The 25,394-nt window shown below is 34.7% G+C and overlaps 2 protein-coding genes across 2 annotated transcripts; both read left to right on the top strand.

Annotated features, from left to right (window-relative positions):
• The first annotated feature begins 791 nt into the window (after positions 1–791).
• Positions 792–6,114, top strand: LOC104226458 (uncharacterized). The gene is made up of 12 exons (XM_070148358.1): positions 792–1,241; positions 1,375–1,590; positions 2,454–3,260; positions 3,525–3,824; positions 3,974–4,004; positions 4,102–4,311; positions 4,422–4,484; positions 4,576–4,996; positions 5,088–5,208; positions 5,297–5,594; positions 5,683–5,806; positions 5,904–6,114. The coding sequence occupies exons 1-12, from the start codon at positions 792–794 to the stop codon at positions 6,112–6,114; spliced, it is 3,252 nt and encodes a 1,083-aa protein (XP_070004459.1).
• Positions 6,115–14,051: 7,937 nt separating this feature from the next.
• Positions 14,052–23,094, top strand: LOC104220714 (putative anthocyanidin reductase). The gene is made up of 7 exons (XM_009771632.1): positions 14,052–14,275; positions 20,550–20,717; positions 20,826–21,043; positions 21,315–21,474; positions 21,677–21,887; positions 21,977–22,132; positions 22,630–23,094. The coding sequence occupies exons 1-7, from the start codon at positions 14,155–14,157 to the stop codon at positions 22,691–22,693; spliced, it is 1,098 nt and encodes a 365-aa protein (XP_009769934.1). The 5' UTR covers positions 14,052–14,154; the 3' UTR covers positions 22,694–23,094.
• Positions 23,095–25,394: the final 2,300 nt, after the last annotated feature.

The following is a 25,394-nucleotide window of genomic DNA, read 5'->3' as shown; positions in this document are numbered from 1 at the left end:
TTTAAAAATTATATAAAAACTAATATAAATCATAATAGGCAGCAATTCAAAATATTTAAAAACTACTTACAAATAATATGATCAAAATAAACTTTCTTTGACTCACCAAATAATAACATATTCATTCTTTTTTAAATAAAGAAAATAATATTTAAGATAGCCGTTCTAATCAGAACTCATAAAATATTAAATTTTGAATCGACTATATCGAGTGATTTTATTTTGTGTCTCACACAACTGGTATCAAGTGTGTGACCTCTTTTTATCTCATATATTTGTGAACCTACATCTTACATATCTGGGTCCATAAAATTTTAGGATCCACACAATTATAAGATTAAAAAAAAATCTCACTTTATACCTATTAGCCCAAACTATTTACCTTTTAATACCCATCCCCAAACTATTTACCCTGCCTACCCAGTCGGCCCAATCTATTTACCCGGCCCCGGCCCAATCTACCCATCTCTCCCTTATCTTCGATCTAGCCCACTCTGCCCATTATTCCCACGTTTTCCTTCTTTCTCTATCAGTTAACAAAGTACACTTTCCATAACTCCATAGCCAACAGATGAGAACGCAAAAGTGAAACACATTCGAGTTGTAATTTTTTTCTTCCGATTCCATTCTATCTCTTCGTCTAGTACCTAATTTTGGGTGACATTTTTGCTTTGGTGAATTTTTTGCTTCTGAAAGTACATTTTAGTGAAAGTGGGTTTTCAAAATCATAGGATTTTTATGTTTTCCTTTGTACTTTTGTGAATCAATGTCTATGGGTTGTTGTTTTCTCTATGGGTCGGAAGAGTTGTGCACGTAGATGGTGGCGCTTTGGACAATATCATTCTTCAAAAGAAGTAGTTGCTGAATTCGTTGCCTCAGCCATGTCTGGGCCTAGTTTTTTCTTATTTTCTGATTCTCAGTCTCCACTTAGTCGTAACCCTAGCAGTAGTTATGTTGAAAACACAACTGAAAATGTAGAATTAGAGGGTGGAAAAGGCAAAAATATTAATGTCGCGTCAGTCGATGAAACTCCCTACCTGTCATTACCCGACACAAATTCCGAACCAGTCATAGGAGATGTTCCTGTGACTGATAAGGGAAAAGGTAAAGTTGTTAAGGATTCTGAGTTAGGGGGAAGCCGACGTGAATTCGTGCCTGAAACAGAGACTCAACCAGTAGATGTTGATTGTAGCGATGATTCTCAATTAAAGAAGAGAAAAATTGGTGTCGCACCCAAGAAGGTAATTTTCTTACAATTATGATCTTTGCGATTTTTAATGTATAGTACATTGTTATTTTTTGATTTCTTATTATGCTTTTGTATTATATTATAGTTATAGTCAGTTGTGTTAATTTTTTGAATTAAATAGACAGATTAAATTAATGTTCTGCTTGAGGTTTAAAAAAATGGTCGCTGATTCACTAGTGCTGTCAATCAGTAGTTGTTGTTGTCAACCAAATTTATTGAAGCCAGAGCTGCTCTGTGTTATTTCTGATTTTCACTTTGCATTAGATGATTTTGTACGTGATCTAGTGTTTAGGCCAGTTGATAGTGGTGGGGAGAAGCAAGTATGGAAGGAATGGGACCGTGTAAGTTATGTGTGCAGAATGAGCTTTTCTTTATAGGTGGCATAGTGTGGATGGGGTCAATGTGCAGAAGCCCCACCACTGGCATTGATTATAGGCAGGCATCGAGGTAGAGTGATCATGTATGGGGCGTTTTCTGAATAACACCCATTGTCCCTTTTGAAACATCTGAAGAATCCCTTAACCTTAAGTAATAAGTTAGGACATGATTGACTTATTTTCTAATGAAAATGATTTGTTGAATTGGTGCTAAGTAGTATACAAAAAAGATGTCAGGTACTCAGTTACATGATTGACATAGTACTTGAGTCTGGAAGGGGGAGGCAATGCTATTTGACATAGTTCTTCTAAAAAATTGCATTTATGTTCTTTATCCGATTGTTGCGTAACTGGTGTTTTGTTGCAATGGCAATGGCACACATGATGTTTCCCATAGAAGTTTTGTGCCTATAGACATAGTGTATGTGTGTTATGTGATAGTTTTTATAGTTATAGACAGTTGTTGGAACAACCCCGTACAACTATTTACCCTGTTAGTATAGCTATATACTATCATATGCTTCTGGATCTTTTTTTAGCTGTCTTCGCTATTTGTTTTTCCTTTAATAATAGTAGTATCGTACAGTATCTTGAAAATACTTTATAGCTGCATTCCTTTTTGCTTTTTCTCTTTATTCCTATCTGTTATGTAATAGTAGTATAGTCATTTGTAGTTGCCAGAAATTAGTCAGTATAATTGTATACCCTGCTGGTATAATTATATGTCGTGTTGGTATCGTATGGTAGTTGTGATATTTTTAGTTGGTTTAGTTGCATTTTAAGTGAATTCTATTTTTGAAATTATTTTATATGAACATGTTTTGCAGTGTTGGGATTTCCTTGTGCCTATTGACTTAGATTATAAACCAAAGGTTGATTGGGATACCAATTGCCATGTTATTCATCAATTGAAAGCGAATTTATCAAAGCGGCAACTTCGACTGTTTAAGAAAACATGCTTTGGCTATTTTTTGGATCTGCCACCAATGATTGTGCAGATTCGTGTTATGCACCATTCGCTTATGAGAGAAGTACATCATGAGGTTAAAAATGAGATGCGGTTTGTAGTGAATGATTCTAGGTTGCGGTTTGGCTTGGGTGAATTTGCACTTGTTACTGGGTTGAAATGTAAGGGTTATACAAGTATAGAGAGCATAGCAGAGAATAGGTTGATTTCAAAATATTTTGAGACTGCATCCGTGACATTTGCCCAACTAGCAGACTGTTTTAAAAAGAAGAAATGGGAAACGGATGATGATGCGTTGAAGATAGCAGTTCTGTATTTTGTCAACAACTTCTTATTTTCTCAACTCAAAACAAAGGCTATTTCACGGTCTTACATTGACTTGGTTGAGTCTGGTAATTTTAATAATTATCCCTGGGGTATAGATGTTTATAAAGCTACAATTGACTCGTGTTCCAATAAGTTTCAAGATAAGCCTTCTTTTTATAGACTTGGTGGTTTCCGGTTGGCTTTACAGACTTGGTTGTATGAATGCTTCCCAAGTTTGGATGGTCACTTTGCTGATCATCTTGGAAACAACAAACTTCTACGAATTTTGAAATGGGTAGTCTTGGGTCAAATCCATAATGAGCGAGTTGCTTTGCAAATGTGTAGCTTGCAACGCAAGCAGGTAATTTTCTCATAGTTTTATTGCCTCTCTTAATATTTTGGTACACTAGTTTAGTCACAGTTGTAGCAATATCCCAGTTTAGTGATATACTCTGTTGGTATACATGTATACTATATTGGTATCATGTATACTATATCCCAGTTCAGTGATATACTCTGTTGGTATACATGTATACTATATTGGTATCATATGGTAATATGGATCTTTTTTCTTTCATACTTTATTATCATTTCTATTTCTAACTAGTGTGCTTAATAATTGCAGCTAAAGAACATCACCCCAACTGATGATGAGAAGAAACAATTTTATGTGCGTGGTCTAAGCTTTGAAATTGAAGTTGAGTGCACTGACAGCCAACCCAGCCAGCCCGATAGCTTTCAGGTTTTTGGCACTCAATTACCAAAGACACAAAGTATGCCTGAAAGTACTGGAGGTGATTCCCAACCTACCAATGCTGAGGTAATGAAGGAGTTACAAGCTTTGAAGCTTTTTGTAGAGAACAAGTTTGAGGAGGTGCTTGCAGCTATTGGTAGGCAGTCGGTGAAACCAAAGGGAAATTCAGCGGTATTCATCTTTTATATAATATAATGCTATAGTATATTGTTCAAAGATGCAATATATGCTTATAGGATACTATTCCATTCTTTACTTTTAGTGCACATAGTATTCTTGTAATATACATAAGACTAAAATTGTTAGTTTCTCATTTTCAGCACAAGCAACAGGATGATGATTTGCGTTCTGGTAAAATGTTGTATATGTAATTTTTGATTATTTTTTTATTTATTTAACTCTATGTATTTGTGCATTGACTAACCTTTTTTTAAAAAACTTTTTTCAGCCCCCTTCGTAAATGAGCATGATTTTGGCTTGGATTCTAACTTTGAACTATCTGCATCTGCAATTGATCAAATCACCGCTATTACACAACAAGAAACATATAAGCAGTCATCTCATGATATTAAAAAGTCGGGTCCTGCTCCGCTGCCATCAGGAATCCCTGTACAGACACGAGCAGATGTTGTTATTGAGTCTAATACTGCTCCACAGGGTACGATGTTGATGTTACTAATTCTGTAGTTAGTATGTAAATGATAGGTTCTTGATAGTTTTTTATTTTTTATTTAAGTAGTGATGCTGATAATACTTTTATGTGTTTAGCATATCGGGTTGATGGTGTTGGTCAAGTGGATGTTGGTGGAAGTAATGTGAATTTGTCTTCTGGTAATGTCTTCTATATATAACTTTTCATTCTTTTTTTCTAAATTTCTTAACTTTGTATATTTATTTATTCACTAGCATTTTCTAATTTAAGCTCCATGTCAACACGGGGGTGATCTTCACTTGGATTCTGATTTTGAATATACTGATTCTCAACTTGATCTAATTGCTTCCATTACACAAGGAGGGAGACGTAATGTAAATCAATCTGGAAATGATCTGACAACTCGTGCTGTAAATAAGTCTAAACTTGATCAGTCGGTATCAAGAAATATTGTTCAGATACAAACAGATGTTGAAACTACTCCTGCAGTTTTAACACGGAAAAGGCGCCCCGCAGCTGTAAAACAGTCACCGTATAGGAATGACTGGCAATCTGGTGTTAGTGCAGTTGGGGGATCCTCGAAGGTTATCAAAGGAAGATTTCCATTTGTAAATGACATTTCAGAGACGGTTGATTTTAAGCTTACGACTGCATTCTCAAACTTTGTTGAAGCAAATATGCAATTGGGAGAGTGCGTATTCGTTTCCATGTACTTTTGTTTTCATTTTTTCTTAATGTTTGTTGTTATATTTCTTATCCATATATTCTTTTATACGAAATAGGGAAGTGTATTTACCTGGTGATCAAAAGCTAGAGCCTTGTTTTGACTTTGAAGTTGAACAGATTGATGATAAGACGTTTTTCCATACCTTAAACTATTCTGGCAGGCCGCTCTCTAGTTCGGTATGTGTACTGCTTTTTATTTTTGTTGTTGTAGTAGTTCATTCATATTGTTAGTGGTAGTCATGTTTTCTTCCTCTCTTTTTTGCAGTACTTGAATATTATATTCTACTATCTTAGAAAGAAGGCGAAATATGGAATTAATATGCCAATCAAAGTCACAACTACAGATACTCTTTTTAATAATATCATTCAAAGGGTTTTCACAGAATTTGTAAAAGGTGGTAAACAAGATCATTTGATTGATAGATCAGACGATATCATGGAGTACATGAAAGGATTTAGGATGCATTGCAACACTCCATGGCACCAGGTTGATCATGTCCTTTTTCCAATTAATTTGGCATTGGATATTGGGGTGTGTGTCATTCCACAAGAGATGTTTTTATGTATATGACTCGCTACGTAATCGAAAGCACAAAAAAGCTATTCATAAAGTGGCAGAGGCTTATGCTGTGTTGATCCCCCTATTTCTAGTTAGTATTGAATTTTATAACCAAAGAAGTGACATTGTAGTAGAAAATGGTCTGCACATGGGAAAGAAGTTGATTGATCCTTTTGATATTGAACTGATTACAAATCTGCCAACACAGCAAAATTCGTAAGAATAGTTACTTTTTTTACTTTGTTTTCCTCATTCATATTAACATTTTCACTTCTAATTGATTTTTATATTCTATTTATTTGTTTTATTTCAGAGATTGTGGAGTATATGTTGCTTGCTTTGCAGAGTATATTATTGAAGATCTTCCAATCCCTGTTGCCAATTTTGATGTGGATGGTCTTCGAGCTAGGTTTGGTATATTGTTGTGGCACTATGGGAGGAACAAGCAGTTGCATGGCGAATCAAGTGAATCTGAGGCTCCAGTAGCACCTAAAAAGACTCGTGGAAAGAAACGCAAGAAGTAGTATAGGTCTCTTTTTGGTTTTAGTTAATTGTATCATGAAAACTTTGCAGGATTTTAATAGTTTTTGGTGAAGTATGGTATTAGTAGTAGTAAATGACCTTCTGCTGATTTAAGACTGTAGGAAACTTGTGCCTTTATAAAATATTTCCAGCTGCTAATGTTTCTTTTGTCATATTTAATTATTCTGGTTCAAAATATGTGGTAATAGATTTCTTCAAGTACATGGGGTTATCAGTTTAGTTATGTCTCTTGATGCTGAAAATTTGCTGATTTTGTTTCTTATTTCAGCTTGTTTTATTAGGCTTTTCTTAGGCTTCTTCCATAAAGTTGTTAGTTTATTAGGATGCCGAGGTCCATGCCTTTGCCAGAGGGTAAGGTTTAATGGATTCAGCAAGTGAAAATTAGGGGTAGATGAAGTGAACACTTCCAGCAACATACAAAGTAGTTGTGACAGAAGTTAAATGATCTGCTTTCGAATGTGATGATGGTCTAAGCTTTAATGTTCATCTGTAGTTTTAGCATAGATGGTGTATTAGTGTAGTAGAACTATATACCAATCAGGTATAATGATATACCATTTGGGTATGTTGTATTTGACTCATCTTTTTTCCTGCAGCAACTAGATGTAAGTACTGACATGAGTTGCAAAGTGTGCGCATTTTAGGTATCACATTGTATCTGGTGCACCATTTATATTTCTGCGCATATTTTGTTTTATCCATATTAGTGCAATACCACTATATACCAGCGAGGTGTACAAATATAACATTGGGTATCACCTTGTATTAATGTACCTGATGATGCACAAATAACTGCATGTAAATGGCTTCCAATTTGTTATAGTTCAATACAGACATGAGCTGCAAAGCGTGCACCACTTCTATTTCTGCACATATTTTGATACTAATAAGGTATACAGATATACCAATAAGGCATACAGATATACCACTTGGGTATCACAGATATATTTTAGCATTTTTTTCCTGCAGCAACTAGATGTAAATGCATCCCACTTTTATATACTAAAATAGAAAATAAACAGATTCTTATTGAAAATACAAGTAGCCATATAAATTTGTTGCCAAAAAGTAATTTTCGCAAATAATCATCATACCAAATATATGCCCAGTGCAAGAAATGCATTTTATTTTTTGTTATTCAAATGCTATGATTCTACAATATATGAGTTGTATAAAAACATTGAAGCATTATATCAATCTCTCTTTGGAATATTTCGGCATGTTCTCCGGTTGTGTCCTTTTCTCCCGCATAGTGCACATGTAACTGTATTTCCTTCCCAGCCTCCTATGCCTCTCTTCTTTTTAGGTCTTCCTGGTTTGATTTTTCCTTTTGGTGGCAGTACCACCTGCGAAGAGATATGTTCTGAAATTTGCCACGTTGTTTCATCAGGCAATGGATTTACTGGTATCTCATATGTTTTCAGCAAGTAGTCTATGTTGTAGTAATCCGAGCAATACTTGTATGAATCCATATGGAATTTTTGTATAACTGCCATTGCATGTGGACATGGAATATCGTCTAGCTGAAACCTCCCAGAAGTGCAGTTTCTTTCATGTAGGCGTACCACATTTCTTGTTTGGTCATCAATTACTAAATGTAAGAATTCAGTTGATGGCAACACCTAGTATAATTTTAATTAAGAAAAGTCATTAGCTATATGAAGTAATAGTATTTTTTAAATAACAATATTCAGTTGTTTAGTGAAATCACTAAGGTAAAAAAGTAAAAATACAGTACATGCAGTATTTTTATGATTTTGAAAATGCATACCGTCATCGTCTGTGATAAGATAGTATTATCTGCCAATATTTTTTCATACTTTGCACCAATCTTCATAAATGATTCCACTGCATCCTTCCGATTGGTGTAATTCCATTTTTGAATCAATGTTGTCATAAAGTCAAGCAAATTCACAACAGGGAGGTCTCTTGCGTGCTTGTTTGCTACATTTACTAATTCCGCAATATTCGATGTCATGGTCATGGTTCTATTTGCCTTGGAATGCGCCCGGGACCATTTATCATATCCAATATCCATCAGGTATGTTTTCACTATACTATCAATAGCTTCTAACTCTGCCATATGCCTGTTGAATTCTTCAACAGTGTATGCTCTTGCTAAAGCAAAATATACTTCTTTGATTTGTTTTTGGCTCTTCCTAAAGTTTGTCTTTATGTTGTTCCACAGATGGAACATACATGTACAATGAGGGACTTCTAGATAGACAATTGAAGTTGCTTTCCATATAGCATCATGCTTGTCTGATACAATGCACATTCCCTCTCTTTGTCCATAGGTTTCTCTCAACTGCACGAAGAACCATTCCCACGATGCATCATTTTCCGAATCAACAATTGCATATGCGAGGGGTAGAATTTGTCCTGTAAACCTAAAGAACAAAATATCAATTACAACACACTATATTAATTTAGTATTTCATATAGTAGTATAGTCATAGGTAGGTGCAGGTGTGTAGCAAAACAACTATATACTCTGTTGGTATACTTGTATACCATACTGGTATTATATAATATTTGAAAATATTTTTTTTGTTTCTTTAACTGAATGTAATTGGATTGTACACAAAATATTAATTTAGTATTTCATATAGTAGTATAGTTATAGGTACGTGCAGGTGTGTAGCAAAACAACTATATACTCTATTGGTATACTTGTATCATAAATATTTGAAAATATTTTTTGTTTCTTTAACTGAATGTAATTGGATTGTATTCTTACCCTCTGCGTCTTGCGTGGAAGCCGTGAGTATGGTCCCTCTATATGTTGACTTAAAAAACTTCCATCAACTACAAATGTTGGCCTACATTAGACTCATCCTCTAATCGATGCATATATAGTTATGAATGCATACAAGAAGCTCCCATCTCCTTCAGTGTGTAGTCGTGTCACTGATCCTGGGTTAGCGTACTCTAACATATAAAGATATGTTGGCATTTTCTTGTATGACTCACTTGGTGATCGTCTCAATAATTGTATTGTTTTTTCTTTTGATCTTCATGTTTGCATGTAGCTTAAGTCCATACCATATGCTTTTTGGATGTCTCTCTGGATATCTGTTGGTGTATATATGATTTTCGGGTCAACAAGTTTATCTTGTACCACAACTGCAACAAAAGCTGAGACAGCTTGCTTTTGTGAACAAAATCTCTTATCAGTTAAACAAATGTGGACAGAATTGAAATCTGTCACTTTGAAAAGATTTGATGCTCGCAGGCTTGATGCTTTAAGTCTCCAAGTGCATCTTTCATCCACGCATTCAAGGATATACCTGTTTATAATACAAATACAGTTATGTATCATGTTTTATTGATAAAACACACACACAAAAATCTGTACAATTATATACTCACATGGTATACTCTGTTGGTATACTTATATACTGTATCAATATCATATTTTGCTGATAAAAAATATAGACAAAGCAGCACAATTCTATACTCACATAGTATACTGATTTAGCATACATATATACTATATTGGTATTATGTTTTACTGATAATAACAAAGACAAACCAATACAGTTATATACTCGCATAGTATACTGATATAGCATACTTATATACTATACCAGTATCACTGATAAAAAACACAGACAGACCAATACAATTCCATACTCTCATAGTATACTGATTTAGCATACTTATATACTATATAGGTAACACATAGTTTTTTTACTTGAAAACATGCAGACGAACCTTATTGGGCATGATTTATGAACCCGATATTGACATTTTTCTCTAACAGCATACTGTTTCATAACGAGAGCCAGCAGGTTCTTGTCTTCGTAAATTTGTCCTTTTTCAACATTTTGATGAAAATGATCAGTTATGATGTTTGCATCATCAAGTTCTAAAATGGCGTCATCTCCTTCTTGCACATCAAACGTAGTAATCATATCAGTGCTTTCAAATTGTGCAATTTCTAGTGAAATTGGAGCAACATCGAAACTGGAGGTGCTTGCAGCTATAGTGTTTTTAGCAAACGACACACACAGGGGAAGTGTTGTCATCCCTGCACTTGATTTTTTCAATTCCATATAAACACTAACACTCATATCGCTGCAAATTGTAATTGGTGGATATCCTTGAGCAATAGCATACTGAATAACTATTGTTTTACTGTCCTTTTGCAGTTGCTTTGCAATTTCTCTGAGAAGTTGTTCAAATTTCCAATAGGTCTTTATTAGAATTGCATCAACATGAAAATTTATGAAATTATTGTTATCATCCAATTCTCCACTATGTTGCAGCAGAATTGAAATATTTTCCATGATTCTAAAGTTATAATCACTTTTATGTCCAAAATTGAATCTCAACAATGCAAATTTCAACAGTGTTCGAAATCAACAGTGTTCGAAATTTCAACAAAACAACAGCGAAATCAAACCTCTAGATCTCCAGATCTCCAAACCTAGATTAGAATTTTCAGCTAAAATTCAGAAGTTTAGCTCCGAAATCAAAATCAAACCAACAGCAAAATCAAAATCTGAAGAGAACAACGAAATTAAAACCCGAATCAGCATCTTCGATCTGTTTTTTCACACTTACTGCTCTTCGATCAGTGGAAATCTCAATTTTGTGCGCTAATTTTCTGAAATTTTGAGCAACTTCTGCGTTTTTATACGTAAGGCATTAAAAGCGTGGGTAGTTATTTTGTTATTGTCGTTTATTTATTAAATGGGTAGGAGTTGTAATTATTTAGTGGGTAGAATTCTTTAATGGGTAGGAGAGGATAAATAATTTCACTTTTATAGGTAGTCCTGTCTTTTCCCCTAAAAAAAAAAGACCTCACACAATTAGTGTTTGTGTAAGACACAAAATAAAAAATTTCGACTCTATCAATGAGCGAGGGTTTGTCGGGGGGCCTCGGGCAACACAGATGATGGATTTACTACCAAATGACACATGAAAGCTAACCATTAATTGCTCTCTGTGCTCACATGAGGGAACAGTAATCCTTTTAATTCGTGTTGTTGTTTAGTTTATTTATGTATAGACCTAGTGAAAGTATGACACCTGTTCCACGATAAAAAAAAGTTATTTTCCTATAACGCTCTTTTCTTTTTTAATTTGTTTAAAAAAAAATATTCTTTTTATATGTAATAACTATTTAATTTTAATTTTGTACTGTAATAATTTGCATTTATAGTTATAGAAGTTTCTGTTATGACCGAAAAAATCAGGTGTCATGCGGAAGCTAGCAAAGCAGACTTGAACGACGATAAGTCCGACAACAAAAGAGAAATCTATCAAAAGAGACACAAACATTTAACGTGGTTCGGTCAACTAACATATGTCCACAACGGAGATGAGCAATCCACTATAATAAAAGAGAGTACAAATATTGAGAGAACAACCTCACGAAGAGGCAAACACAAGTGACACACTAACACTTGTCCCGTAAAGTTCTCCCCCTAAACACTACTCTCAAGCCCCATATGTAGGGGTGGGTATCGGTCGGTTCGGTCAGTTATTATAAAAATACGGTTCGGTTTTCGGTTTTGTAATAATAATAACCAAATCAAACCAAAGTATTTACGATTCGGTGCGGTTTTTTCAAAGTTCAATTCGGTTATTTCCGGTTTATATTTTCGATTTCAAACGGTTGTAGACTCGTAGGATCAACGAAGTCTGTCCTTATATAATTATGTACAATGCAATGTCTAAAGACTCCTATAAAAAATGTGTATTCAATACACTGTATTGTGGCAATTCATTCCCCCTCACCAATTATAGCGTTTAGGCACAAACACTAGTAGTATGGAACACCAGTAAATTTTCAAATACCAAAAGTCCAAAATATTTGGCATACAACAGAAAGATATAGACGTGTATCTTTCATATATGTAATTGGTTTATAACTTTCAAGTCTACTGTGGACATGCATATTTACAACATGTTAGAGACGAGGGCATGCTCTATCCTAGCGCTACTTAACAAATTAATGTAATTCTTGTTTTGATGAAGATAGCCGGAAACAATATTTATATGATGGAAAAGCTGCTTCAACCATTATTAATGCACATAAATCGTACATATTCTTGGTCCAGAGTTCTGCAACGTTAACGCATCGAACCAAGCAAAAAGGATAAGTGAGAATTCAAACATGACTTTGGAAAAGTTCGGTTTTTCGGTTTAACCGACAACCGAAATAGAAAAACCGTAAAACGCACCGAAAAATCGAAAATCAATAATTTTAAAATCGTGCACCGACCGAAAAATCGATTAAACCGAATCTGAAAAATCGAAATTCACGGTTCGGCCGATTTTTTTCGGTTCGGTCGGTATTATGCCCACCCCTACCCATATGGCTACATTGTGGATGTTGCTGAATGAGAAGGAATGATCCTCAATTTATAGAAGTCCAAACTTTTTTCTTACAAGAAAAAGGACTAGCCAAGTATAGGAGAATTATAATTTCCTTCTACAAAAAGGAAAACCCAATTAAGGTAATTATATTGTCCTTTCTTTCAATAAATAGGAAAACCAAATATGGTAAGAAAATTATGGCAAACACCTAACAATTCTCCTCCTTGGCCGAAATTTTCTGACAAAATAAACTTGATCCACCTTCTTCACATAGCCTTCAACAGGTCGCATCTCCAAATCTCCACCACAAAGTTTGTCTCAACGTGCGTAGCACACCGGTCAAATTTCTCAGAAAAAAATTACGATTATCGTCAAATATGTTGCGGCTAGAACTGAACCCGCCAAGATGAACCCGTCTTGAACCTCGCTACCACTTGTTAGGACCGAAAAAACTAGGTGTCATGCGGAAGCTAGTAAAGCAAAACTTCAACGACGATAAATCTGACAACAAAGGAGAAATCTACCAAACGAAACACAAACATTTAACGTGTTTCGGTCAACTGACCTACGTCCACGTGCGAAGATGAGCAATCCACTACAATAAAAGAGAGTACAAATATTGAGAGAACAACCTCACGAAGAGGCAAACACAAGTGACACACTAACACTTGTCCCGTAAAGTTCTCCCCCTAAACACTACTCTCAAGCCCCATATGGCTACATTGTGGATGCTGCTGAATGAGAAGGAAGGATCCTCAATTTATAGAAGTCCAAACTTTTTCCTACAAGAAAAAGTACTAGCCAAGTATAGGAGAATTATAATTTTCTTCTACAAAAAGGAAAACTCAATTAAGGTAATTATATTGCCCCTTCCTTCAACAAATAGGAAAACCAAATATAGTAATAAAATTATGGCTAACACCTAACAGTTTCATGATGTTTAAGGTTACAAAATTTAAATATATTTTTTGTGTCAAACTCTTTTTTTTCTTAAATATTATATCAGTGAAATATTGTACAACGAAAATCCCAACAGAAAACATTTAACTGCGTTATACGATTCTTTCGTGAAGCACTTTTTTCACTCTTGCACCGACAAGCAAAGAGGTTTCAAGATATCATGACGACCGAAAAAAAAATCCGAGCAAATCTTGCGGAGAGCGTACCCTCCGATTTTTGAATTTTTATTTCTTTGTATAAAAATGAGTTAGATCAAAGGCTCGTCTATGTATTGTTCCATAGAGGATGGGCCTTCAAGCATACAAAACATTAAGAAAGATTGAATATTGTTAAGTCGCAATGTGCTTTACCGACAAATGTGGTGGGATGATATGAGATACTTCCACCCTTTATGAGTGCACTTTATGCCATAATAGACCTACGAATTCGAATTAAACGCACTAGTACATTTCACATCGTATATATTATATTTAAGACTAAGGGAGTAGGTAAACAATTAAAATATGAATGTAAGAGATAGAAATTCTGAGTTAATGGGACTTTCCAAGAAAGGCCAGACAAGATATTGTTTGTTTCTCACTTAAATAGTACATAAAAGCCGTATAAAGACAGCAAAGGAGCTAGCAAACACTACTTACAAAGTTGTCCTCCCAATTTTTTACTGCACCCATATTTGATCCTACTTAAATACTCCTCTATTCTATGTGTAACAGGAGTACTTAAGAGAAAGCATGGAGGAGGAGAAGCTGAAGAGTTATTGTGTAACAGGAGGCAGTGGCTTCATTGGTTCATGGTTGGTTAGGTCTCTCCTTCAAATGGGTTGCAAGGTCCATGCTACTGTGCGCCATCCAGGTTCGTTTCTGATCTGCTCCTTCTTAGGATCACTATAACAATAGTAAATTTTAACAATAGTAAATTTTATTCATTATAATAGTAAAATTATTAAATTTTACTTGATTGTTGCGGCCAAACGCACACGCAAGTATACGCGATCGTCAAGTAATAAAGTGACTAAAAGTCGAATGTCGAACACACGAGGACTTGTGATTAACTATTAACTAAATTAGACTATCCTACTTATCTAGACAAGAATTAAACCTAGAAGTATTTGAATCTAAACTAATTAAAATAAAGAAAAACAAATAGTAAACTCGAACAAAAGGATAGCAAATTTTTATGTTATCAATGCGATGAAAACGATCTAGGGTTATGGGCTATCTAACAATCATATTGTATTCTTAAATTGAATTGATTAATTAATTTATCTGGTTTACTGGTTGACAGGGTTAATATTGCTCATAAGAATCTGTCGAGTTCTTACTCGCCTATTCAAGCTAACCTAACGCCTATATGTCTATGGAATTAGAACTAACAAGAATGCATTTATAATTCCTGTAAATCAACCAAGCAAGGCAATTAGGTATATGTCAATCCTAACCGCGAATCCATCTGAAATTCCCACTTTCGAGTTCATCTCTAGATTCGTAGATCGTATTCAATTGGTGATCAATCAATCAAATAACTAAGCAAAAGATTGAATAAATAAACCAATATGATAAACTAAGAAATCATAATCAATATTCGAATAACAATAGTCATGGAAGAACCACAACCCTAGAACGTGAAGTTTAGCTCCACATAGACATGGTAGCCAAACAGTAAATCATACAAAGAAACATAAAAATTACTAAGTTTGGTAGAAGAATGATGGAATCTGATGAATTCCGGCCCCTACACCGGCTCTGTTCTTGTGTTTTCCTCTCAAAAAACGTCCTCCTCTACACCGGCTCTTTGCTTTTGTTTTCCTCTCAAAAAACGTCATCTTCTACTCCAAAATAGGTTTAGGTTGACTTTTATATGAGTTGAGGGCATCTTGGGGTCAAAATAACTGAGTCCCAATTGAAATAGGACATGTTCACGTTTTGAGCGTCCAGGGCAGCATGGGGCACTAGCCCTGGCGCTCAAAAAGTTCAGCTGCTGTAAATTGCGCCACAGCCAGCGCCCCACGCTGGCCGTGGCCCTCAAATTTTACTTTTTGCTTTTCTGTCCCGATTTCGCTCCAATTCTCACCATTTCGTCCCAAATTGAATCCAAATGATTCCTACACATAGAAATACCACAATTTAGCACAAATCGTCATATTAAACATCTCAAGTAGTTGAGACATGAGCAAAATGTGAGGTGATATATATCAAAATATGCATACATTAAGCCGATTATCAACACCCCACACTTAGACTCTTGCTCGTCCTCGAGCAATGGAACTATATTAACACCCCCAAAATATACTTATCACTATGAAAGAGCAATTCACAATTAATTCAATCAAACACTCTACCTTTTGACTATGATCGATATCGGCAATTAAGCATGAACACGCAAATTTCACATTCTTACTATTTTTAAACTAGCCCAAGTATACTCAATGTTATTCAACCAACTCAAGCACCCTCTCCACAATCACCCTACCTTAAGAGGCAACTCGTTACCACTAAGCATCCCCAACTCACACACTCACCCAACAAAAGAAAGTGTACAACATTACCAGTCCGTCATTAGACAATGTGCCCTCACCACAAGCAAAAGAGTGAATGTCAACGTAGTCCACACATTCAAATATTTCATTGAACATAAATTAAGGACATCACACAATTGTACAACATTCACTCGCCCTCGTAAAGAATTTATGTGCATCATGTGGCTGTACCATAAGTTTGTCCGTAGTGTCATCTCTACTAATCAAAGCGAGCCAAATCTAGGATCAATTAGGACTTTAAGGTTGTAATGTAGGCTAAGGGACCAGTAGGATACATTTAGGTATAGTGACTAACCCTCCTAAGCACTTTAATACACTACACTCACAAATCAAGCGCAATTTCTTTTCAACTTATTCACTTGTCATACACCATATATAACATAGCCCTCTTTGCAATCAAGCACCTCTATGGATTCACTAACATGAGTGAGAAGGATTAGGAGGTGTGTATCTTTCTACATTATTTGAACTTTTATTTGCTTTTCCTTGCAAAAAATTTCCTTTTTTTTTTACTTTCTTTTTCTTTTTCTTCACACACTCCATACATTGAAGTTCATAAACTAGTGCCCTTCTTTCCTAATTTTAGTTCACCATAAAAGCCCTTCCATGGTTCCACTCAAACACCGCTCCTCAATCTCTCACCTTACTTCTTTTAGCGACTAAGTGTCTTAGGAGGTAAAGGTTCAACAATCTTGAATTAAGAACAAAGTAGGAGTACGGCTTGTAATGTGGGCGCCAAGAAAATGGTCTATAGGCTCAAATGAGCTAGCAATGGAAAGATTTTATTTGTCAATGCCAAGCACCTTTATGGTCAAGCAAGAAACACCTATGTCATCTCCTAGACTAGCATAACTTAATGATTTCGCGTTGATTAACACACGGGGCAAGTTCTAGACTATACAGGATAGCACAGAATATCAACAATCATTATACACACATGGCACTTGACTCACTCAAGACGGTTTTGTGCGACTCTTAAGTCAGGCAAGCATAGCAAGTTGAGAATTTTTAAGCAACAATGCACTCGGTGGCATACAAGTCAATCAACTGAGAAAAAGGCGTCAAAGAGTAGGCTACTTAATTTACTTGGGCATTACAATTTAAATCATATATGCAGGAAGACAGAGTGCACGCCATAACTTAACTTGCCAACACCAAACATGTCAATAGGTACCTCAGAGCAATCTCAGTTTTCTCCCTTATCCTACTCCTAAGAAAGAAGAAACACTAAACTAGAATACCCGATTTGAGCTACACCCTTGGAAAAGAACTGGTGTCGAAAGAAAAACTACGAGATACTACCTAACTACTTAAAAAAATAAAAGAAAATCGTTTTGGTATTTTTAATCGGACTTAAATCCCTCAAAAAAATTGTCCAACAGATCCATTGTCTGGAAAAGTCCAAATTTTTTCTAAATTTTTTTTACCACAATATAAAAAAATAAATTAAGCTACTAAAATACTACACAACTACGAAAATAAAAATAAGAAGCTAAAATCAAAATAAGAAGTTAATATTTTCTAACATACTACTACTAATTATATAGAGAAATTCTCTCACCCCACACTTGAAAGAGTACAGTGTCCTCAGTGCACAAATAAAGCTAAATAATAACGAAGGTGGACAAGAAACTCCCTGAAGGGCCAAAGGCCGAAACAATAGCGGCTCATGGGGTACTCAGACTTCCCCCAGGCATGGTCCTTTGTGTGGGCAGCCCACACTTAGTTCTTACCATCAAGCTCGCTTTTGCACTCTTCCAATGGCTATGCTTCCTATGCTCATAATCCTACAAAATCAAAACAAACACTACAAAAATAATATAATAAAGATAAAAATAAAATAAGGCAGTAAAGTTGGGTTGTCTCCTAACAAGTGCCTAATTTAACGTCGCGGCACGACATGAACCACTTTCTGCCTCCACCTCGAACTTATGAATTGTACCTCTAACATGGCATTCAGTCTGTGTCTATGCTCCTTTGGTGGGGACACAAAAATAAATAGGTCAAGTAATAAATTTTTCAGTCTATAATTCTTGGCCTTTATATGAGGAATATAATTTTTTCTCTCTGGCACAACAAATCCAAGAATGTAAGCAGCATGTTCCTCTTCCATTGGCTCCTCCAAAGGCGCAGATGACTCGATTTCCATGTCATCAACCAAACACATTGTCGAAAAATGTTTAGAATGAGGACCAACACGCCACAACATTGGAATTGTATTACTATTTATATCCTCATATTTACATGCACTAGAGTTTTCAAATATAACATTATCTACTCCCTCATATGACTCTAAAATACTCTTCCAAACATTGACATCCTTAAGAAAAATATGGTCTAATAATTGATATTCTCGTTTTAGCTCCTCAATTTGGTCTAGAAATTTTTTTTAGCTTCACACAACTCATCATTAAATTGTTGGGTGTTATACGCATCAACCTTTGCACTCAAATCTGCATCTAAATTACGCACAGCCAAGACAAACCTGTCAATTTCTTGTGCAAGTTCAACTCTCTCCTTAGACCAGTCACTCACCAATTTTGTTAGAAGATAATGTCGTTCCTCGTATTCACTTAATCGTGAATATTCTCCCAATACCAACCCTTACTCCTATATTCAAATTCAGACCTCCCAGAGTTCAGGTCATGACAAGCCCAAAAAGACGAACCATAAAAGCTAAGTCTTCCGTCAACCAAGCAACTTCATCAATAACCTTACCTCCGGATATTTCATCCCCAGATGTCATGTTGAGAGAACTAGAACACACTAAGAGAAAGATCAAAATTGTTATAAAAAAAATATTTACAAAAAGAGAAGAAAAAAAATCAAAATTTGTAAAGATAAAAGTAAAAGTCTAATATAGAAAAATAGTTAATTTCTAAGTCACCGGCAACGACGCCAAAAACTTGTTGCGGCCAAACGCACACGCAAGTATACGCGGTCGTCAAGTAATAAAGTGACTAAAAGTCGGATGTCGAACACACGAGGACTTGTGATTAACTATTAACTAAATTAGACTATCCTACTTATCTAGACAAGAATTAAACCTAGAAGTATTTGAATCTAAACTAATTAAAATAAAGAAAAACAAATAGTGAACAAAAGGATAACAGATTTTTATGTTATCAATGTGATGAAAACGATCTAGGGTTATGGGCTATCTAACAATCATATTGTATTCTTAAACTGAATTGACTAATTAATTTATCTGGTTTACTGGTTGACAGGGTTAATACTGCTCATAAGAATCTGTTGAGTTCTTACTCGCCTATTCAAGCTAACCTAACGCTTATATGTCTGTGGAATTAGAACTAATAAGAACGCATTTATCATGTAAATCAACCAAGCAAGGCAATTAGGTATATGTTTATCCTAACCGCGAATCCATTCCCCGATTCCCAGGTTCAAGAACTTGCTATACTCAATCCTATAAGCAATATGGAATTCCCACTTTCGAGTTCAACTCTAGATTCGTAGATAGTATTTAATTGGTGATCAAGCAATCAAATAATTAAGCACAAGATTATTGAGACTTTATTGTCATTGATATAACGAAAATCAACTATGCATCAATATTGAGACTTTACTGTCATTGTAAAATTCAGTTACTTTAATATGACTAGAGGTGGATAATGGATTTAAACCCGATGGGTTCAGCCTTTAGAACTTTTAGCCGTTAAATCATTGTACTTGATACTTGTTAAAATTTTATTAGTTATATATGTGTGTGTGTGTGAGAGAGAGTGAGAGACAAAAAAAAACATTGATTTATAGTGGATAAGTTCACATACACTAATATGACCAAAAAAAAAAAAAAATCTAACTTTATTGTTACATCAAATTATATTATTTAAGGTAATCATACCTGAAATTAACCCTTTGATTTAACAAAGCCAGAAAGCCAAACTTTTGGGTTGGAAAGGAAAAAATGTGTAGTACCTACCTCTAAGGCTTAAAAAGCCGTGATCCACCTATAGTGAGATTTGATTCAAATTAAATTAACAAAGAAAATATGGAAAGAGTATTAAATATGATTATGAAGGTCTGATCGTAACAGCTCGTAGTTTTTTCTCAAACTGTGTGACACTTTATTTTAGCATTCTTAGTACACTCGTGAAACGGAATTTACTGCTTCACAGAAATGAGAATATGGTGTACGACATATTCGTGAGACCTGTAAATTCTATAGTACGTGTAGCGTGCGAAGATAGCTCTAAACATGTGTTAGAGCTATCTGGGTGGATGCAGATTACACTTAATGGTTCAACTAAATTCAATATTCTCGACACAAAATATAAATATATGAAAAATCGTTAAAAATATTTTACTAACAAATATTGAATTCTGAACTCATAATTTAAAAAGTACAATGTATTTTGTCTCTTAAATTCTCAAAACTGATATATCCTGTAGATTTCTTCAATTCCAAGTTGCCATTCAAATTTCATGATTCATTTATTTGAATGAGCAATAACCCCATTTAGATAACATGGGTTAGAGAGAATTGTATTATGAACTGCTCGCCTTTGTTTGATATGAGTTCATTCGGAACCAGTATCGCAAATTAATCCTCGGTCTTGACCTTTTCAGAGAAGTCATTACATCTGATGAAGCTGCCCGGGGCCAATGACCGGCTGAGATTGTTCAAAGCTGATTTAAGAGAAGAAGGGAGCTTCGACGAAGCAGTGAGAGGTTGCAGTGGTCTATTCCATGTTGCTGCACCCATGGAATTCGGAGTACAAGCCACAGAAAATGTTGGTAAATACATGCTTGTCTAAATCATTTGTTTTGGTAAGTCCCAAAGTAGTTCAAAATCAATTGAAGCCTACACAAGTATTCAATTTCTTGGCTTGTTTCAATTTGAAGACAGCTATGTTCAAGAAAATGTCGTAGAGCCAGCAATCCAGGGTACCTTGAATGTTCTGAAATCCTGCTTGAAATCCAACTCTATAAAAAGAGTTGTTTTCACATCATCAATCAGTACAGTGACTGCCAGAGACAGCTATGGAAACTGGAGACCTCTTGTGGATGAATCTTGCAAAATACCTGTCCAACATGTTAAGCACACAAAACCTAGCGGCTGGGTAATTCTTTTTCCCTATACTCAGACTACTAAGAAAATACAGAATGACTTCTGGCATATACCAAAAGTATAGATTCTTAGAATCTGTGCTCTTAAAGATGGCATAATGTTTTTATGACAATTCGAGCATGTCATTAAGGGTAAAATGGAAAGTTTAAAAGAAACAGACTATAAAGTTATTGTCACATGAAATAATTAATACTTTTACATACTTTATCATGATAGTAAGTGCACTTCTATAGTAGCTCGTAATGGGAAAATGTCTTTGGTAGGTTTATGTACTAGTAAAGGTTTTAACGGAGGAGGCAGCATTCCAATTTGCAAAGGAAAATGGCATTGATTTGGTTTCAATAATAACACCAACTGTAGCTGGTCCGTTCCTCACTCCTACAGTTCCTTCAAGCATTCAAGTTCTCTTGTCACCAATAACAGGTTTGCTTTCTCTCCTTTCTTCCTGTTTTAATTTAAAACGAATTTTGTCACATCTTTGGTTCAGGTTACATTTGTCCAACATAAACTTTACAATTGCTTTATACATTTTCACATTAAACCAAATAGATGCAGATAAAAACACCCCTTCAACATTAATGTATATATTTTTGTCACTTAGCTTTCAGTCCTTTTACTTTTATAGGTGATCCTGAATTGTTAGCTATACTAAGTGGTGTGAACTCAAGAATGGGATCAATTGCATTAGCTCATATCGAGGACATATGTTGCGCTCACATATTTCTGATGGAGAACACAAAAGCAGAAGGACGATATATATGCTGTGCCCGGAGTTGGGCTATGTCTCAAGTTATCGATCACCTTACAAAAGAGTATCCTAGTCCTGCTTTAGACAGGTTATCTATCCATTTCTTCCGAAAATTAAAGTTACAGTTAATGTGAATGATTTTGCATTAAAGTAACTGTCTAATTCTCAATGTTTCAGGCAAGCAAGAGGAGGACATGATTTGGTGATGCCTTCCGAGATATCTTCAAAGAAATTGAGAGATCTGGGATTTTCTTTCAAGTATAATATCGACGATATCATAAGAGATACAATTAGTAGCTGTATGGATAATGGCTTCTTACCTTCTATCCAAAAGTAAGTATTTTTTCATTGTAGAGCAGAGAATTTAACCCTGAAGTAATCTAGATGTTTTTGCGTGATTGCTTGTAGACAACAGTAAAAGCGCGACTCCTTCAAATTTAAAACTTCACTTATCAACACTACTATATAGCAACAGATATTGTATTCTTAAGAACTTAAAAATTGTTGTCTAGTTGTTGAAAATGCCAGATTGGCAAATGAATAACTTTATGCACTAGTTTATTGTAATCTTAAGTAGTTTGTTTGCACAAAATCCCTTCCTGTGGCCATGTTGTATAGGATTATCGCTGTGGCTACTTATAAGCCCTGGTTCAAATTTTGGTGTTAATAGACACTATCATTATTTGGGAAATCATTCTGTATTTACTTCGGCAACGATCTCTCAAACATTTTATATTATATTTTTAAGTACAAAAACTTGTGATTTATGATAAACCTTTTTTTTTTTAGATTTAATACTCATGTAAATTTTTTGTCATAACCATTTGCAGGGGAACAAGTTCGCCTCCAGTACACCGTCCGTCCAGTTCATGCGGTGCACCTTTAATTTCGTGACACCTGCCGACTTTTAAATCTAATGGTTGATATTCATTTAACTAAAACAACCCCTTAAACCACTGATGCCTTAGGAATTTGAATAGTTATTTTTTGTGACACATTCTCTCAATTCTTGACTCGTATGTTCATCTAGTACTTGTTGCTTAATACTTCGTTATGTGACTATTACTTGCTTAGACTTGAGAGTTAGAATGACATCGTTCTAATTGAGTCATGTGCAACATGTGTTTGAGAGGTTTAAAGTTGTATTATGTGTTATTCTGCGCTAGTCTAGAACTTTTTTCGTGTGTGGGACGAAGCGAAATAAGTAAGTTTTCTTGAGCATAGGAGATGATGTAGGTATTTCTTTTATTAGCCCATTGAGCTTTAATTGCCTACCATTGTTAATATTTTCTATAGTAGCCTTTTTGAGCATGTAAACATTTTCTTTTGACAATCGCATTACAAACCTATTCTCTTTGTTCTTAATTGATTTTGTGAAACTTTTATCTTTGAAAGCACTTAAATTATAAGACTAAGCGCTAGAAAAATAAGGAGGAGACTGGGTAGCTCTAAGTTGAAACCATAAAAAGGAAGAAAGTTGCACATGTGCAAGCAAAGAACCATCAGTGAAAATTACAATCATATGGAGAGTGTTAGAGAAAAAAAAGGAAAAAGAAAAGGCGGAGACACAACAAAGCAAAATTTAAATTTAAAAAAAAACAAAGAGAGGAAAAAAAAAAGACAACACATTTTCCAATCATATTTTATTCTTGATGCTGAGTTACGGATATGTGAAGTTCTTAAAGAAAAAGGACAACCCTTGATACGTGTTGTAGTATGACGTTTAAAGTGGGTTATGATAAGTATGTGCGCAAATTAATTGTTATATTCTTAAAGTGATTAGGAGGGTTAGTCATTTTTACCCAATGTTATCCTACATATCCTTTAGGCTACATTACAACCCATAAAATTCTATTTGATCCTAGATTTGAGCGAGCTTAAATTAATCAAGTCCTACATTATAGGCAAATCTATGTTACGACCTCTGAAGGCACATGAATTCTTTGAGAAAGCGAGTGAATTCTTGTTCTTGTGTATAAGTCTTTAAATTATATTTGATCTCTTGAATTAAATGTATGGATTATCTTTTCTTTTTTTGTGGTAAGGGCACATGATCTCATGACAAATAAGTGACGTTATCAAATTTCTCTTGTTAGGGTGAGTGTACAAAGCAAAAGTGCTTAGTGACAATGAGTTGGTCTTTAAGGTAAGGTGGTTAAAGGCAGGTTGTTTGAATGCTTTGAAATTGTTTAACTACACTTTGGCATGTTAAAGTTGGAAAGTGTGTGTGAAATGCGTATGCAATGAATTTATTATTGGTATCAACTATAGTCATAGGGCAATGGATGAAGTTTTAAGTTATTTGAGGACATGCAAGAAGTTAAGTGTGTGGTGTTAATGTTCGGCTAAAAGTATATGTTTCTTTTGTACGCAAATCGCCTCATATTTTATTCTACTTAGGTTTTATGTGTATTGCAATGAGTTGATCTTATTTAGGGTGTTTTAAATGTGTAGGAATCAACCGGGAGTGAAGCAAAGTATACGTGTGCAAGTTTAAGCAAAAAAGAAAAAAAAATGGACAAAGTAGAATTTTAGCATCCAGACAAACGCTTGGCGCCACCTGTGGCACTGGAGACAGAACTTTCAAGAGGCTAGTGCCCAGGCTAGCGCGGTGCGGCTCCGGGGCACCGACTTCTAGAAATTATCCCATTTCAGTTTGGAGAAGATCTTTTTGGTTCTATACGCTCCTAACTTGTATAAAAGAATTTCTAAACCTAATTAAGAATGTAGACCACACTTGGAGAAAGTCTTCAACTAGTTTTTTTTTCTCCTCTTTCTTTTAGTTTTATAGTTTATAGTTCTAGGGTGGGTACTACATGAATGTTGTAGATAAAACTTAAATTATTCTTATTATTTTATTACATTGGTTTGTTTATTCAATCATGTGCTTAAGTATTTGATTTTTTTATCACCAATTAAATACTATCTACGAATCTAAGATTGAAAGTGAGAATTCTAGATTGCATATAAGAATGAGTAGAGCAAGTTCTTGAACATGGACACCGGAGTGAATTCGTGGTTAGAATAGAAATATACCTAATTGCCTTGCTTGATTACTATACATGAATTATTAATGTTTTGTTAATAACTCTAACTCCATAGAAATATAGGATTAGTTAGTTTAGCTTGAATAGACGAGTAGTATTTCGGAAGAATATTACAAGTAATGTTAACCTTGTCAATCAATATATCCGATAAGTTAATTAGTTAAATTAACTGAAACTCAATGGGATTGTTAGCTGACCCATAACCCTAGAATATTTTCTTTCATTGAATTCGTCTTTAAGCTTACCGAAATATTATTTTTGACTTGTTAGTTTACTACTCTAGATTTGTTTTAGTTAAATAACCACATTTTAAAAAAAATCACTTGAATAGAATAATTGTTTTAGTTTAATTTAGTTGATAGTTGATCACAAGTCCTCATAGGAATGATGTTATGCTCACTCTTTATTACTTGCCGACTATGTATACTTGCATGAGTATTTTAGGGCAACAATCACAAACATCAAATCAAGAAAAATACTATGAAAATGATTATTTAAGTTACAATATTCTGTACTCCCTCCGTTTATTTTAGTTGTCCACTTGTGAC

The sequence above is a fragment of the Nicotiana sylvestris genome, chromosome 6, assembly GCF_000393655.2.
Source record: "Nicotiana sylvestris chromosome 6, ASM39365v2, whole genome shotgun sequence".
Classification (NCBI taxonomy): domain Eukaryota; kingdom Viridiplantae; phylum Streptophyta; class Magnoliopsida; order Solanales; family Solanaceae; genus Nicotiana; species Nicotiana sylvestris.
The sequence above is the reverse complement of the archived record's forward strand: the minus strand, read 5'-3'. Positions and strand labels throughout refer to the sequence as shown.

What these genes read in the sequence shown, in the direction of transcription:
- LOC104226458 (XM_070148358.1), top strand. Translation starts at nt 792, where the DNA reads ATGGGTCGGAAGAGTTGTGCACGTAGATGGTGGCGCTTTGGACAATAT. An exon ending in GCAAATATGCAATTGGGAGA is followed by an intron (nt 4,997 to 5,087) that starts GTGCGTATTCGT and finishes TATACGAAATAG; the next exon opens with GGAAGTGTATTTACCTGGTG. An exon ending in TCCACAAGAGATGTTTTTAT is followed by an intron (nt 5,595 to 5,682) that starts GTATATGACTCG and finishes CCCTATTTCTAG; the next exon opens with TTAGTATTGAATTTTATAAC.
- LOC104220714 (XM_009771632.1), top strand. Translation starts at nt 14,155, where the DNA reads ATGGAGGAGGAGAAGCTGAAGAGTTATTGTGTAACAGGAGGCAGTGGC. An exon ending in ACACAAAACCTAGCGGCTGG is followed by an intron (nt 21,044 to 21,314) that starts GTAATTCTTTTT and finishes TGTCTTTGGTAG; the next exon opens with GTTTATGTACTAGTAAAGGT. An exon ending in TCTCTTGTCACCAATAACAG is followed by an intron (nt 21,475 to 21,676) that starts GTTTGCTTTCTC and finishes TTACTTTTATAG; the next exon opens with GTGATCCTGAATTGTTAGCT.